The sequence below is a fragment of the Larus michahellis genome, chromosome 8 (genome assembly GCF_964199755.1).
Source record: "Larus michahellis chromosome 8, bLarMic1.1, whole genome shotgun sequence".
Lineage (NCBI taxonomy): Eukaryota > Metazoa > Chordata > Aves > Charadriiformes > Laridae > Larus > Larus michahellis.
In genome coordinates this window covers 7,663,693-7,680,421 of record NC_133903.1, presented here as the reverse complement: position 1 = coordinate 7,680,421, position 16,729 = coordinate 7,663,693, and the positions used below count along the sequence as shown (strand labels likewise).

General features: G+C 54.8%; 1 protein-coding gene across 1 annotated transcript in view; it reads right to left on the bottom strand.

Moving 5' to 3' along the window:
* GRID2IP (Grid2 interacting protein) overlaps positions 1-16,729 on the bottom strand; it is a 40,952-nt gene continuing 24,223 nt past the window's right edge. Inside the window, exons 10-23 of the mRNA XM_074598150.1 lie at positions 15,685-15,786; positions 13,475-13,572; positions 12,872-12,989; positions 12,156-12,481; positions 11,499-11,912; positions 10,211-10,298; positions 9,101-9,178; positions 8,143-8,339; positions 7,455-7,610; positions 5,356-5,442; positions 4,697-4,826; positions 3,201-3,319; positions 2,569-2,733; positions 1-2,155 (exon numbers count right to left, since the gene is read on the bottom strand). Coding sequence (XP_074454251.1) covers positions 2,084-2,155; positions 2,569-2,733; positions 3,201-3,319; positions 4,697-4,826; positions 5,356-5,442; positions 7,455-7,610; positions 8,143-8,339; positions 9,101-9,178; positions 10,211-10,298; positions 11,499-11,912; positions 12,156-12,481; positions 12,872-12,989; positions 13,475-13,572; positions 15,685-15,786 — 2,150 coding nt within the window. The 3' untranslated portion in view covers positions 1-2,083. The remainder of the gene's footprint in view (positions 2,156-2,568; positions 2,734-3,200; positions 3,320-4,696; positions 4,827-5,355; positions 5,443-7,454; positions 7,611-8,142; positions 8,340-9,100; positions 9,179-10,210; positions 10,299-11,498; positions 11,913-12,155; positions 12,482-12,871; positions 12,990-13,474; positions 13,573-15,684; positions 15,787-16,729) is intronic.

Genomic DNA, 16,729 nt, shown 5'->3' with positions numbered 1-16,729 from the left:
GCAGAAGGCAGTAGCTTTATTTTAGGAATAGCACATAGGCATTGGGTAGAGACTGAATTGTGAATATACATAGTCCCATTATCAAATAACATAACCATGTCAGAAGTTCTGGTTCTTTGAAAATATTCACATAAAAATACCAAAGGGACCGGAGTTCTAACTATTTTGGAAAGTTACAACACGTAGCAAAATCTATGTACAGCATTTTCACATTTGTAATGACAGTTTCAAAAGAACCTCCAGTGGTTTAAATATTGAATATGTTTTTAGAAAAAAAATTTAATAAAATAATCAACTGAATGCACTGTGCAACATCCAAAATGGAAAGAGGAGCTGAGTGAGCATCGCCCTGTCACCGCCGTCAGGGCAGAGGAGAGGCAGAGACAGACGGGGCTGGACCTCTGGGAACACAACGCTAGAAACTACCTGGCACTTAAAGCTGTATAAACTGAGAACACTTGTGAAAATATACTTCACTTTCTACAGCAGGGTTTAAAAAAATACTGAAAACCAAAGATTTGATGGTCATAAGGTCTCCCATGAATAATGCACCAGTTGGTGATCCTGTACTTGAGCAGAGGCTGCAGTAAGAGCTCTTGCTCTGGCAACAGACGGGAGGAAGGTTACCTACACTACGGCTTGCTGGAGCGATTCCACGGGGCAGGATGTTGGAGCGTGTCGGGTTTGAAAGGCAACGGATGCATTTTGCACAGAGGAATGCCTCACAATATTAACGCACTGTAGGTTTGCTGCTGTAAAGCTCTCGGGGCACTGTGTCGCCCGGAGGGGCATGCACTGACCATGGGATGCTGCTAGCCCTTTCATCCCGGGGGACGTTTCAGAGGGAATTAAGTCATCTAAATAACAACCAGACATTGTTGAAAGATGGACGTGCGTGCTTCTAGAGTTCCCTGGGTATGTTCAGCGTGAACGACTGGTCAAATCACAGAGTAAAGGGACTCTCGGGATTCCAGCCCTCGGGAGAGAATAAAGGAGGGCAGGGGATGTATTTCTCGCAGGTTCCTGCCATGCCTCGGAGGCGGCACTCGGGGCTGCAGAGGACTCCCACTCATTTTTAGGCTACGAGGGACCCTGTACTTTCCAAGGAGGCATCAAAATGCTCAGGGGTTTATGTCTCCTGGCAAGTTCAAAGAAGTTGATGTTAAACTCTTGGGAAGATTTTAAGACCTGTCAGTCTCTGCCACACCTTTAAGCAAAGCTGACGGCAAGGAATGACTCTGGGCTTTCCTTACTCTCCAGCGCAGCTGGGTAGAACCAGACTGGACCTGTATTTGGGACCACATGGATGAGCCAGAAGGGTTCTGCAAGGTCATATTGCTTTCCATTGCCACTGGCCGGCAATGGCAGGGGATTAAAGCCTCTGGGCCACCTCCAGCGATCTCCACTCCGCTGTTACAGTCTGTTCAGGCGGAGCTCCAGCCCCACGGTGCAGCTCAAGGGCAGAAGGGCTCGGAGAGGGATTTGAGAGGAGCTCAGCAGCGTTGCTGCTCAGGGTCCCCGGTGGGGCAGGCACTGGTGGCAGCCCTCATCCCCCCACGCTCCCTTCCCCCCCTGACCTGCGCTGGCTCCCCAGGACTCTGTGGCTGGGCTCTAACCCCAGCCCCGAGGCTGGCAGAGGCAAGTGTGATTGCCTGGGGCAAGCTGTATCCTGCGAGGGCTGACTCCTTGCACAGCCGTGCTCAGGCACTGGCCATGGGGATGTGGGGAAGGTCTCCAGCGACTGCTGGTGCCAGTTATACATGTTCTAGAAACAAGGGAGAGTGGGGTTTTACCCAGATGTGTCTGAAATCCTTGACTCAGTCATACCATAGAAATGGAGGACGCCAAGAAAGCTGTTGTCAAGACCAACGCGGTGTTTACCTTCTTGTCCCTGTGCCTCACCCTCACATCCATCCACCATCACCTCTGGTGCCTTTTCAGTGTCCAAACTTCCCCGACCCCTCGGTCCGTGGTTCTGCTTGGTGGTAGCAGGTGACAGCAGCGTATTTACAACCAAACTCAACAGGAGCAAATTGCACTTTGTTGGCAATAAATTGTTGCACCTTGCATTGCTGCAGGCCCCTCACCAGGCAAGGGGGGAGGTCATCCTGGGGCTGCGCTGGCTCTCGCCGACCTGCACATCGCTGAGTGCCCGCTGCAGGGAAAGAGCAAAGAGCAGGAGCTGAGGATCAGGCAAGAGCAGCTGGTGTGGACAGGGAGGATGTTTCAATGGTACTGGCCACTACAGACTGAATTCTTCCCTGGCTTCCTGCTGGACAAGCCCTGACAGTCAGCACATCTGCTTTGAGATGCACCAACCTTCATTAACCAAGAACGTCAGACCATGACGATGTCTGCTTTACTTTCCATGGAACTGGTGCTTGGACCATTAACGCTCACCTCGGCCTCCCGCACCGGCCAGCCAACTTGCATGTTAGAAAAATCACGCTTTGCAGACATTGCTCACAAAAAGCTTGTCTCGTTCCCACATCTCACATGTAAGTAAAGCGCTTTGCTGACATCTAACAGGAAACCCCTTGCTGGTTGGCTTTGAAAAGCACAGCTCACCTCAAACTTGCTCATGAATTCTGCAAAAATGCCAAAGAACGCTTCAGAAGTCGTCATTTTCGAGTCTTCCCCGAAGAAGGACAACACCTTGCTGAATTCTTCCATGGCCTTGTGCTGCAGGTCGTCCAGGGATCGCATGGCAGGCTGGGCGCTTTCCAGGAAGGACTGAGAAATGGCTTAAGGGAAAACAACTGCACTGTGGGTCTGGTACAGATCATAACCACTTCTGCTTATCAAATGGCTGGGTTTCATCTCAGGTCTAAGAAAGGACCTGCTGCAAATGCAGACTGCGGCCACACGCGAAGGGAGCCCGCTGGCACGCTCAGCTGTCCCTACCAGCACCTTCTCTGGAAGGAGAGACGGCTCAGAAAGGTTTCTGGCTTTGTGGCGCTGGCTTTTTGCCACGCAGAGACATACGACCCAGTGGTCACCACAAAAACTGTTTCTCGTGGTGGCTAAGAGTGAGTGGAAGGTGGAGGTTTCCACCATGCTCTCACCAAGTGCTAAGATGGTCCTTTCTTACCAGCCAGACGCAGCCCTGCTGCTTACCAAGGAGGCGTAAAGACAGCTGAATGGTTTTACTCGAGGGCAGTAAGTCCCATTGATGTTTTACCCCTTTTACAGAAGGATACAGTCATCACAATTGCAAATCTGTCCTCTGCAGTAGCTGGCATGTTGTGACAGGCCATCTGTATGTCACTGACGGTGGTGTGCAGGTCCTTTAGGTCAGCCGTTAGTGTTCTCTGATTCACTACATGAGAAGAGAGGAGTCGACAGTGTTAGGAGACTCAGGTCTGGCTTGCTTCCTGCAGCAAAGCGAGGGCAGCGGTGGGTCAGGGTGGTTCAGCCTGTCTCTCTACACGGCTCTGCACAACCTGTCTGCATTGTCCAGGGTGTGGTGGACAATCAGACCTTCCTGCTGAGCTCCAGTAGGTTGCCAGCAGCCATTGCTGGGTGCTCAGGCCAAGAGATACCAAGAACTTCAAAAGGAGCCTGGAACATGCCAAGTGCAAGGAGCATGCAGGACTCAACGGCATGAGAGCAGTGATGGATACACAGGGAGGGGGACAGAGGGAGCGTACAGGACGGTGGAACAAGGAGTAATATCCAGGCTGTCCTCCGTGACATCTCACCATAGTACCAGCGTTCAGCAGAGTGATGAGCAGTTCAGACTCTTGCTGTCTTGGGCGGCCAAGCCTTAGCTCTTCTACAGGCAAGGGAAAGGGCAAACTGCAGCATGTCAGGAGGGCTTGGGTTACGTGCTGCAGCTGCGTCGCTCTGTGGCCTGCATGAGAGCAACGCTGGGCAGCCCTGGATGGCACATGGTCTGAAATTGGGTATAAAGTGGCAGGAGTTTGGGCAGCGGGGAGCCTTTGGTGACAGAAGTGGTATTTAACAGTAAGGCCAGATACAAAACCCAGTTAGGAAAGCTACCAGTACAGGCCTTCACCAAGTGGAAATTTACATCTCCAGGCCTGAATTTTCTCCTTTATTTATCCACTGTAGCACAAATTCCCAAGGGAATTACTCACGAACAACAGGGGATGGTGTGCAAGGAGAACGCAGCCCATGCTTTGCATGTAGCCAGTCAGTCGTGACACCACCAACACAAGTGGATGGATGATAACCCCAACATCTATGTGACTTCTTTTTTTTTTATTGCAGCCAAAGAAGCCGTATGATCCTCAGTCAGCATGACTGCGACTGGACTGTGAACTCATAACATGAAGGGTGCTGTACACTCTGTACCATGTGCAATTGCAGGCAGTAATAATGCTGGCACCCATGTTGGGAAGGCTGCACACCAGGGATGAAAGGAGGCAGTGGCTGGGTGGAGCAGACCAGCTCCTAGCACTTCCCTCTGCTTTGTCTCATTCGCACTCACAAGATACCTCTGAATTTGGGAACCACTTTTTCCAAGTCAGCAGGAAGGTTCGGGTGAGGGACAGATGGGACCTCCCCTGTCACTAAGATCATCCCTTCCTAGCCCCATCCTCTCACTCAGGACCATTCCTCACTCGTTTGGGCTGCCGTCCTGCTCCTGCCAACGCTGTGCAGCTCGTGACTGATTCCAGACCCGTACAAAACCAAGGAGACAAGGAGCTTGCAGATGCTTTTGTTCGTTTACCTTTGGCAGCGAGCGGCACTGTAGGAAGATCCTTGGCAAAGCCCAGGAGCTCTGGGAAATGTTGGCTGAGTGATTTGGCAAGAATGTGCAGGAAGGTGGATTTCCCATCAACGGTCTTGGTTGTGTTCAGCTACGGCAAAGCAAAACAAGTAAGAAGATTCCTACGCAGAGGAGAGCGGGTTTTGTCAAGCGCCCAAATACACAGGGGCTCCTCTGTTCTCGCCTCACTCCGCATTCACGTGCGTGGCAATTCCCAGCCACGCTAGGTGGATTAATGTTTAAATAGGACATGTAATGTTTACACAGCACGTTACGCCCAGATTAGTGGCGTTGAGATGCTAAGCAATGCCATCCTCCCGCAGGGCAGGGCTGTCACCCCGTCCCCCACCCCTCAGAAGTCCCACAGCAACCCATGTGGGATAAAAGACCTTCATTCTCTCCCACCCCACAGCCAGAAGGCCTGGGTCTCAGGTGCCAGCACACTGAAGCACCAGACCGTCGTTAGGGCCTCTCTGAATTCAGCCCTGCCCATCGATCCCTGCCCTCCCACCGGTCCCCGCTCTGGGAGCTGCTTGTACAAAGACAGGCACGATAAACCGGGCACTTGGAGCTCCTGGCAACGGTGCCTCCTGCACGGGAACAAGCATGCTTCATCTTACCTCGGTGAGAAAGTTGATTTTAAAGCCTGTTGTTTTGCTGGTCTTGGGCTGCCCATTGTTCAGATAGTTTCCCATCGCCAGCACAAACTGCAAAGAGAAACCTCAGTAAATAACTGGCCAGTGACCTCCAGCACTTATATTGTCCCATCTTCCATCTCCTTTTGTACCCAGGTTTGGGTCACAGAGACCTACCAAGGATGTGGTAGGAGCAGAGGTAAGAAGCCTCCCTCTATCTATAGGATGGTGGGAACGCACCGTTTTTTGTATCAGGTCACTTCTGCTAAGGGCCCCGTACACGTGCTTATAGATCATCGTTAATAAAACCTTATCAGTTCATTCAGTGGGTTAGATTAGGTGGATGAATACACGTTAAAGGCAGAATTTCTGCTGGTTCTGTACACACTGTTCATCCTATCACCCACACAGGGCAGCCACAGCACACTGGGAGGAGGGGAGCTACTAATGTGCCCATCGGCACAGCAACCCCAAGGGGCAGGGCTGTGGGTCCGGAGGGACAGGCTGTTCTCTTCTCCATGCTGCTCCTGTATGAAGCCTTCACTGAACCCTCAACAGCAAAGCCCGTATTTCAGCTACAGGAACCGGTCCTCATCCACCGCCTCTCCTGTGTCTTCAGCAGGGGCTGGAAAACACACCCCGTTTGTCACCTGCAGACCCAAACTTCCAGAGCCCTTATGAGAGCTCACATTTAGATGCTTCCCCATGTGGTTTATGTGGATGCTGCCCAGGAGGCCCCTTCCTTCTGCAGCTGTCCTGAAGGTCCATGCTGCCAGAGAGCTGCAGGGAGCCCAGTAGCACCACTAACACCAGCTTGGCTCCTTTGCCACTTCCAGACTGATGATGCATGTGCCCAAGCTTTGTTAATGTTTAAGAGGGGCTTTTGTCTTGTGTTATAGCCTCAGGCTTTCTTTAGGCGTGCACAATTTTTATTTCTCAGTCGTTTTTCCTTGCAGGGCCAGGGCTAAGTCTGGAGGTCCAGTCTGAGATCTCCTGCCTGCAGGACAAGGACTCTCCTGCTCACTAACCACTCCTCTTTCTGAAGCATTTTGTAGCTGTTACCTGCAGATCTTGAAGGGGATATTTTAAAGGGAAAGTAGTGATCCAGCCGAGTCAGCTTTCCCCTCCAGAATGCTCCGACTCCTTGTGCTGCAGCTTTGCAGCCTTGGAGGCAGAGCAGGACCCCAGACTGGGCTCACCCGAGTCCTGACGTCCCTCCTGGGGCCTGGCGAGGAGCGGGGACCTCAGGACTGCCTGGATTTCAGCCTGGGAATCTCTGAATTTCTGTTCACCAGCTGTTAATGTCCAACCAGCTGTTGCCCCCACAAGGACTTAACGAGGTGTTGGGGGGTTACTGGCCAGGAACCACTAACGAAGTTCATCTCTTATCTGGAAATGCCTTTTGTCAAATCATGTCCTCATTTATGCCACCTGCTTTTTTTTAAAAGCAAACCCGAATGAATTATCGTTAATTTGGGGCAGCTCATCTCAGTAGGGTCAAAAAGCAGCTGCAGTGGGTTTCATTTTCTCCTGCAAATGCAGTACCCCTCTGCCAGGCACAGCTCGTCCCCGGGACGCCAAAAGCACCTCCCCAGAGGTACAGGCAGCGTGTGGGACCCCTGCCTGCACCACAGCACGGCTGGCACAAGACCACGGCCGTGCACCGGGACCAGCCTGCAGTGCTACACGCATGCAGACACGCACACAGTGACCACCTGGACAAACCCCACATCTTCCAGCCCCATCGCAGCCAAAGAACAACCTTGGTGTGCTCTGCTCTGTTACTGGGCTGGTTTCTGGCTCCTGCAGCCCTGCCGCTGCTGCGGGTGGGTGCATGGCCATCTGCGACCTTGGCTCCCGCATCCTCCCGAGGCCGGGATCTCCACAAGCCAACACCAGCGGGAGCTGCCAGAGGATGGAGCCTGGCAGAGCTGGACCTGGAGGGACCCAGGGCACAGCCGTGGGGCTGGAGCCGCCTTCCAGCTGCCTGCGAGCTGCCTGCGAGCTGCCCGGCTGCCTGCGGGCGCTCCCGTGGACGCTGGGGGCCCCCGGTGGCTGTTACCAGAAGTAAGGACCGTTCTGACCTCCAAGATCTTAGCCAGCTTCTTGCTGCTTTTCAGCTCCAGAGAGGCCTTGCAGATGCACTCGTAGCTAGCTTTGATCTCCTCCGTCTTCTCCTGCAGAGTGGTCTTAAAATGCAGGCTGCGCAGACGGATCTTGTATTCGGGTACTGACAACATCTGAGAGCGAAAGGAGAAAATTACTACCACCGCCATTAGCCATAATCTCTCCTATCTGCTGTTTCTCCTGGCATATTTCCCTGTACTTGAAAACAGTATGCACTTGCTTAGCGCAGGCAACACTGTGCAGCAGCTGCTGTAACTCGCAGAGCACGGCCAGTTTCCTGCCACGGGATGGGGAGGTTTCATGCCAGTATCTACAAGTGACTTTGTCAACAGAAAGTAACTCAAGAGTTGGGAAAAAACAGTCTTACCGTGGGGTAAACACCATGGTATGCTTTGGCTGTAAACCAGCTGCTATGGGAGCTGCAAGACACCTCAGGCATCAGCCTGAGCATCGCTCACCAGTGGTCCCTGTGACCAGTGCCACCAGCTCTTCCCATCTCACAGCCTGCACAAGGAGCAGACCAGTGTCCGGCTGACTGCTTCCTCCCTGCTCTGTGTTCTCCCCTCCAGCTCTCAGCAGGACATCCCGGGGACACTGCACATGCAAACCTCCTCTCTCCTGGAGCACGTCCCTGCTCACAGGTACCTGCAGCACGAACTGGTCGGGCTCGCTCAGCTTGCCAGGGTTCTCCTTGTAGTTCTGGAAGCGCTGGACTTCCTCCCCATCCGGGGCATACAGCAAGAGCTGCTTGATGTGGGAAGGCTCCAGGCGGTCCGTCTCCATCGTCATGAGGATCTGGCGCAGCTCGATGTGTGAGAGCTTGAGGTGGGCTATCAGGATGGCTGGGGGGAAGAGAGGCACATCACTTGGGAGGGCAGGAGAATGGGGCCCGGGGGGGATGATGGCTATGCCAGGGACAGACTGCCTGGCAGGACAGGGACAGGAGGGGAAGCTCAGTCTCTCCACAGTGTGAGAATGGCATGGACTCCTCCATGTGCCTGTCCTGGGGAGAAGAAGGGCTTCTGCACCCCAAGCGCCTGCAGAGGCTGGTTGGGGACCCAAGGAGTCACTCTGGTTCTGCAGATCCCTCCAGGGTATTGTCATTTGCACGTACATCACCAACGCATCAGGCTGGGCTGCAGTGGGAACCACCCCCAGCACCTCCTCCTCTCCCACGACCCTGTGGCCAGGAGACCAGGGGCTCGCAGGGTCCCACCAAGCCCTCCCACACTCCTTCTTACCAGAAGCACGTCCTGGACAAGCGGCACTGACCCTTCCCAGGCGGGCGGCAGGGCAGCCCCGCACACCCTCGCTGCTCTGCGGGGCCATGCAAGGTCTTCCCCTCTCCCTCCCCAGGCCAATGAGTCACATCCCATCTCCGTCCTTTCCTGTAAAACCACCTTTTTCCCCCTGCCCGGAGCTGAGCCCAGCAGTAAGGGGCTCTGGGCTGCAGGACCAGCCCAGCCCAGCAGAGCTGTGCTGGGATTGCGCTCATGGGATCGTGCTCATGAAGCCTCCTTCCTTTTACCTTTCCAGTTCTCTACATCCCCGGTCCCATCTCTGGGCCCATTTTGGGGGTACGTTCACTGTGATGTTTACTTACATGTGTTGTAGGCCTTTTTGTGGGACAAAATTTCAACCACGTCTTTCTTTTTAAAGTTTTCAGGCATGAGAGTTGGCTCTGGAAGAGAAACTGAAAGATTTAATAATGGGTAAGGACAGGCTCAGCCGGCTCCAGCAGGAAGAAAAATATCCTGAAAACAGTGAAACCATGAATGAAAGAGAAGAGAACTGATGCTTTGCACACAGCAATGGCTCCGGGAATCCTTGAATTCTGCGATTCAAAGATCTCCTCAATGGAGGACTCAGTTGGAGCTGAAAAAGGTAAAACGAGAGGTGAAACACACAGAAAATCCCAGACTGCCCAGAAACATCACAAAAAAGATAGCCCCTGAGAAGAATCCCATTTCATCCCACTTCTACTGCCAGTCCCATCTGTATCTGCCCGCTCTAGCTTAGCTCTGCCCACGCTGCATCAGACCCCATACATAGGTTTGGGGGGAACGAACTTAATATATATGTAAAAAGAAATGTAATGGTCTCTATGGACAGAGAAATGTTTTCACGGCTTTTTCAGGGCTGAGTTCTCAAAGCAACAGAGCCGCAATCCTAATTTGCAGCCGTTGCTGCTCCTGCGGCACAACTGGGTGTCCGTGCATGCCGACAGCCCGGCTGACCATCCATACTGCACGGACCGTAACGTGCAGAGGCCGTACACAAATCGTTACGTATGGTGGAGGTTTGAGCTTCTGCTGTGTTGCAAACCAGGCCCCTCCTGGCAGTGGGGAGCGGTGCTGGCACCCCGGCATTCCCCACGGCGTGGGGGTGGCCGGGCAGGCGCCATGGGAGCCGGGAAGCAGCACTGAGCACAACGGGGAGCGAAACCCTCCAGCGGAGATTCACTGCCCCGACCGACTGAAATGCGAAGAGAAAACAGGTAACGGCAGCAAAGAAAATTAAGGGAGATAGTGAAACAATCTCCACCTTAATGATTTGCTGTGCCACCAGCCACAAAATCTTGAGTATGAATGAATTCTGTGCCACAGGTGATGCTAGAACCAGGCGTTGCCTTGCTGCCCACCAAGTCCCAGTTCCTCCCAGTGCCCCAGTCTCTGGTCAGTACCGGCACCTGCTCTGAGGCTCAGGTACTTACTTGTAGGCTTCTGCGTCCCGAAGTGCAGCTCCAGGTCGAGGTATTTGACCATATCACTCAACTTGTCATAATCCGAGTCTTCCCCAAGCTGCAGGAGGAGGAAGAGTCAGGAGCCATGCTGGCACAGGGCACAGCCCAACACTGCCCGCCTGCGCTGGGCCACCTTCCCTCCACCCCACGCTAAGCTCTGTGTCCCTGGAAGAAACCAGAACAGGTTGGTGGCACTGTCCTGTAACTGGAGACTGAGCCATCGTAAACCCTGTGCAGAAACCAGAGCCTGGTAAACCATTCACCTCCGTGGAGGCAGTTTCTACACGAGTTGCTAACCTACCTGGGGGGATCCATTCTCATTTCAGGAGAAAGGAAGAAACCCAGAGATTCACCCCATCAGCATTTCCTTGCATCCCGCACCTGGCGGCACTGCCCCATGGATTCATTTAGCTTCTGACACAGCTGGAATCCTACAGAGCACTGCTGCTCTTCACTTGCTACTTGGGCCCAGCTGCTTTACTGAAGGACAAAGCGGGAATTCCAGAACCTTCAGGATTTTTTTGCTTCCAAAAGAATCACAGCTGATCAAGGCACGAAGAATATGGCACATCTGAACACATTCATCACCATGAGAGACACAGAGGCTGGAAGTTAAACTCCAGGGAGGCTAGCTTCTCCCTCCAGGGACTCGAATCCACCAGGGACTCGAATCCACCTCCACCTCTGCATCACTTCAAGGCCATGATGCCAAAGGATTATTGCATCTAGTCTCACTCCTTGCCTCTGCTTTTCCCCTCTGGTGTCCTCCCCTACCTTGGCGCTCTCCCTATCACTCTGCTTTCAACCGTCCTCATGGTTTCCCACTGGTAAAACCTCCTACAGCTGCAGAACACATCTGAAGGCAGCTCCCGACTACGTCAACCCACAGAGAGCAGGAAAGCAAGCATTCCCCAGGACACTGTGGTCAAAACCAGAATTTCAGATGCTTTGCAGAGCTTCTTCTCATCCTGGCTGTTTTGGTCCAAACAATTAAAAAGAAGAAAAGAAATATGAGACTTTCTGTAACATGGCATCTTCAGAGATCATTCCCTTGGCCAAGGTATTGAATGTGTGGCCCACCAAGAGGTTAGAACGTGATGCTCCAGGGAGGGGACAGTCCCCCCAGCACTCTGGGGAGGGAGGAGGGCAGGGCCCATGGATGCTCCCACAAACCTGCACAGCCTTGGCACCAGCAACGGCTCCCCAGACCGCATTTGGACCCTCAACCCCAGCCCCGCTCCGCACTCCTGGGCCATACCTGCCCCCAGATGGTCCCTTCCGAGTTCTCCACCTGCTCCCACCGCAGCCTCTTGACGCTCATGTGGTTGGATTCACTCCTGCGGTGCAGCAGTCCCCGGTGCAGGGGGGGCGCGCAGGGCACCGGGGGGGGCGGCGGCGGGGGTGGCGGTGGTGGGATGGGGTGCAGGTGGCTGACGAGGGATTTGGGGGCAGCGGCCATGCTGGCCTTTGTGGCCTCTGCCTTGGTGGGGATGGTCTGGGGGTCATGGAACTGCAGGGGGGGCGGTGGCGGGGGGGGGCTGAGTGGTGGTGGGGGGATGTGGTCTGAGAGCGTGGAGTAGGTCAGGGAGCTGCCTTCATCACTACTGCTGATGTACTCGCTGCTGCTGACGTCGTTGGTGACGTAGCTGCCCTGGTCATCATGGAAACTCATCTGGGTGAAGGAGAGAGGAGACACTGAAGGTGGCACCTCATCATCCACCCACCCAGCCCTTGGGGAGGGGGGGTCCTTCCCCAGAGTGGGGCAGCCCTTGCTCCCCTCCACCACCCACAGAGCCCTAGGATATGTCCCCAGAGGCTCCGCACCCTTCCCAGTGTGGTACAGGCTGGATGATGGATGCTCCATGGCCAGGACAGACAAAGACCATGCACCAAGCCACCCCGGCGCCATGCCCACCTCCTCGTAGTCATTCTCGGGGGTAAGGAAATCATCCACAATGGTGACCCGGTGTCCCAACTGCTCACTGAGGGCATCCAGGAATCGGTCAGTGTCGCGGCTGCGCGGGGGCCTGGAGAAGGTGAAGAGCTTCTTCCGTCGCGACAGAGGGCTGAGCGGGTAGTTCCGGTGCTTGGGGGACGGGGCTGGGCTGCTGTCAAGGCTGACGTAGGGGTTGGACTCAGTGCTGGTCGGGGAGGCCACACTGCTGTGCAGGCGGTAGTAGCACTGCTGGGAGGCCAGAGGGTCGCTTGGCCACGAGATCCCCATTCCTGACTTGCGAGCACCTGCAGGACACAGCGCTGCCGAGGGGGTTCTGCACCAGGCGCTCCCCGGAGCCCCCCACCCCTGGGCTGTGACAAGCCCCAGCACCATGCTGAATGTGACGTGAGATAATGGTGCAGCTTGGGGAGAGGAGAGCTGCTCCGGGCCGTGCCCTACGCTGCGCAGCAGGGCGCTGGGGTCCCGTGGGATTTGCCATCCCATGCACTCTGTTGCCCTCCTGCCGATGCAGCTTTGCAGGAGCTGGGCTCACACGTGGCACTGTCACTGCTTCGTTATAAAATGTCACTAAGAGAAAGATGCCTTCTCCTCCACCTGCCTGGCCAGCACCACCCACAAGTGCCTGAGACCACCCCAAAATTGCCTCTCTTACGCCGTGGGAAGCCGGATACTACCTGCGGCGTGTGCCAGCTCTGGGGCAGGAGGCGATGCTCTGTGCAGGGCAGCGTTACCCATCTTGCTAGCAAAGCTGCCGATCAGGCGGTTTTCTAATTCTGCATAGACAGCCGACATCTGAAAAAAAGGGGCAAAGAGCTGTTGTCGATGCCTGAATCGAGACGGGACTCGGGGAGAACCCAGAGACCTGCGATGTCCTGGGGACAGGACAGCCCCCACGGACCCGCCAGCCCCCAGTCTCTTGCTCTTTAAAGGAGTGCTTCACCCCAACCTAAGGCTACTCTGCCTTTTCTGAAGTTCCCCCGAGTCTCTCACTCACAAGGCTACAAGAAGATGCTAACAGACACCAGCCTTATTAGACACCAGACTAATTGCCCAGGGAAGTGATCTCAGAGACCGTTGCTGAGGCAGGAATGTTGTCAGCCCCCGGCAGGTGTTTATACTCAGACTCATCCTTCCCCTGTTCCCTTTTTTTACGCTTTCCTGCATCAACACGAAAGGAGTCAAACTGTCGACCCTCCCTGTGAATGCAATGGTCCTGCACACGTCAGCAAACCGCTTCCCAGAGGTGTTCCTCCCCCCCCAGCCCCACGAGGTCGCACCATTTTGGGGTTGGGTGTTTCCGGGAGGGACGTGCCGTCGCCAGCCTGTCTCTCTCCAGGGATCAGGCGAACCGGGACCTCCACGGTATCGCTCTGGCCTGCCGGGGAAGGAAGAGACAAACCAGTCAGGACCCCCTCCTTCTGCCTCTGCCCCCCAGGACTCATGATGGTCCTGACCCATCCAGGTCCCCCCGACTCCTGCTGGGACCCAGAGCCGTCCACCCTTTCCAGGGACACAGTGGTATGCAAGGAGTTTCCATCACAGTATGTCAGGGGAAGACACATTATCCAGGGCACATGTGGGAGTTTGCGCTACGTCGAGAACTCTCCAGATATCGAGACTCTGCAGTGCCGTGGGTGTTTCTTTTTTCTTGGTTTCTTTTCCTTCAGCCTCCCTGGTAGGTGCTGGACACCAGGACATTCAGGGTCACCACACATGGCAGTTGAGGACGCAGTTTCCAAAATATGGTCCTCTCGGTTGCAGTCGCCTGGGCAGCGCCGGCCGCCTGCTCCCCAGCAGTGTCCCCTGAGACAGAGCGCCACAGGGGACACGAGGAGGGAGGTCTGGACCCTTGCAAAGGCACAAGGGAGCTCTCTTGGAGTGAGGTTAATCTGACCAGCTCCAAATGAAACCTCATTTTTCGGTTACGTCCATGGAGAGTTTCTGCTCAAGGGGTAATGGCTGGAGGCTGGCTGAGCCCTGAGATGCATCCAGACTCCCGATTTATCTCCAAGGGTGTGTGAAGGGCTGCCAGGAGAAAATGGTCTGCAATCCCTGCCTTTCCCGAGCTGCTGAAGAGCAGCTCAAACGGATTCACATTCCCTTTCAGCCACAGTATTTCTACCCAGCGGTCAGGGCCAGGCTGAGTACTGGGGAGGGCAGGCAGAGCTTTGGAGAGCCCAGTGGAGCAGCTCTGCTCACACCAGTGCCAAACCGGAGCCGTGTGCTCAGAGCCCAGCGTTTAATGGCAACAAAGAGAGAAGAGCCCAGGACGGACACAGCTGGCTGTAATGAGAAAGAGCTCTGGAGCGGGGCTTCCATCGGGAACAGGACGTGCATCCTCCCCCCACATCACCTCCCTCCCCAGGACTGAGGAATGTTGCCTGCTTTTTATAAATAAATGGTTTGTGCAGAGAGGTGAACTAGGAGCAGCCGGGGCAGGATGCACCCCAGAGCCTCGGGTAAGGTTAGCAGGACAGGTCGTGGGCTGCTCCGCTCTTTCCACAGGGCAGCTGAGGACAAGGGCGAGCGGCTTCCCTCCAGTGTACACAGCTGTTGGCCACTCTCCGTGCTGCGATCACAACCAGGAATGCTCCTCGGAGGCAGGTTAGAGGATCTTCCCCAGGGAAATGTCTCAGAGTTGACTGCTCCCTGACAGCCGAGGAGCACCGTGGTCCCGGTGAGGGGTGCCGGGAGGAAGGCGTGCAGCCGGAGCGTGGGAGGAGCGTGGCTGGTCGTGGTCGTGGTCGTGGTCATGGTGGGGAGGCTGCGGTGGGGAGGTTGCGGTCAGAAGTGATAAGCATAGGTCGAGCGCCCTTTGCAATCAGCTCAGGGCAATGGAGGGCTAGGCAGGATGCCTTGTCCTCCCGTGTGGGAGAGGAGGGCAAAGACACGAAGGACTGAAAACACAACCAGCAACCTGGGGTGCTGCTGGGGAGAGAGTCAGAGATCTGGGGGCTGTGGAAGGCCCTGCAGCAGTACCAGGATGGGATTTTCAGAGGAATGGGGGGATATGTGGCTTCTCTCTGAAAAGAGGAAGGGTTTGTTCCATGAGCATCTTCATCAAGAGTCTCAAAGTGGCACCGAACCATGATTTTCTTTATGTGGATTCCACAAATGCTGCTCTCCTTGCAAATTTGATAGTGGCCAAGAAAGTTCAGAGCAAAGCTAGAAACCATGCGCCCCAGAATGGAGGGCTCAGACCAGCAGCTTCAGTTCACATCTGAGCAATGGAAAGGTTTGGAAGCAACGCTCAGCCTCAGCCCAAGTGGCCTCTTATCGGAATTGGTTATTTCAACTGTTTCTGAAAACACAGATTTCCAGTCAAAGCCTCTGTGCTGGCTCTGTGCCGACCTGCATCTTTTTTCCCACCATTCACGCTCAGGATTTTAGCATGGGCAGAGCAGAGGTGCCTACGTACAGGCACAGCCACCGGCACCCAGCTCCCTCCTCCCTGCAGCGGAAACCCCCGCACAGCCCCGTCACCCACCTGCTGCCCCCCCTTCCTCGGGGCGGGGGGTTCGAAGGCTTCCCCGGCACAAGGAGGCCCCTCGAACGGAGCTGCGGTAGCGGTCCTCTGCTTCTGGCTCAGCTGCAGCAGAAAAAATCCTTCGTAAGGCATGGCCAGCGTGTGGCAGACCCCGCAGCTCTCCTACTTCTCCCTGCCATGACATGGGGTTCCCCCAAGCCCATCGGACTCGCAGCAGCTCTCTGAGCCCTGCACTTGACCGTGACACTGGCCCCGGGGAGCAGAGCAGGTTACAAACACTCCTGCCAGCACAGGGCAGGGGGGTGGATGCTCAAAAACGGGACATACAATTGCTTTTCCCAGCAGGATTGGCATCCACCAGCTTATGGTGCACATGAAGCTCCAGCCCTGAGCCAGGCTGGTCCAGCGGGACGCAGCTAACTCCTTCCTGCCCTCAAGGGACAAGATGGGAGTGGGAGCCAGCACCGAAATGCTGCCTGGAGGAACCATGGTGTCTAATGGATTGGTCCATGTGCAGTTCAGAGACAGCTCAGAGAGGCTCAGACTTACAGCAGGATGAAGATACTGGAGCATCAGGCTCCTCGGTATCTGACAGACCAACACTCGGATACACACTAACATCAGAGACTGCCACTGAGTTTGGAAGAAGCCCAGATGAAGGACTAACCCAAATTCAGAGATCTCTGGCCATCATGCTTCCACACACGGACACGCACGTAATGCACCAGAACAACCAGAACTTCACATGGTCAGAGGTTGCCCCTTTCATCCGAGAAGCTGAAAGGAGCCAGGGACCAGCCTGTGGAACAACAGGCTGAAACGGCCTGTTGAGATCCACTCCCATGGGAGATTTAATCCCATGCTTTTTCCCTCTGCCGGTGGCCAGGGATACCTGCCTTGTATTCCTGAAATATAGCTGCAAACTGCAAATATATCAGCTTCCCTCTGAGATCTTGTAAAGTTTATAAACTAATTTTAGGGTCTAATTTCTTGGGAATACACAACACGTTAGGTAGGTTGGGCCATGATTCTGCACATACAAAAG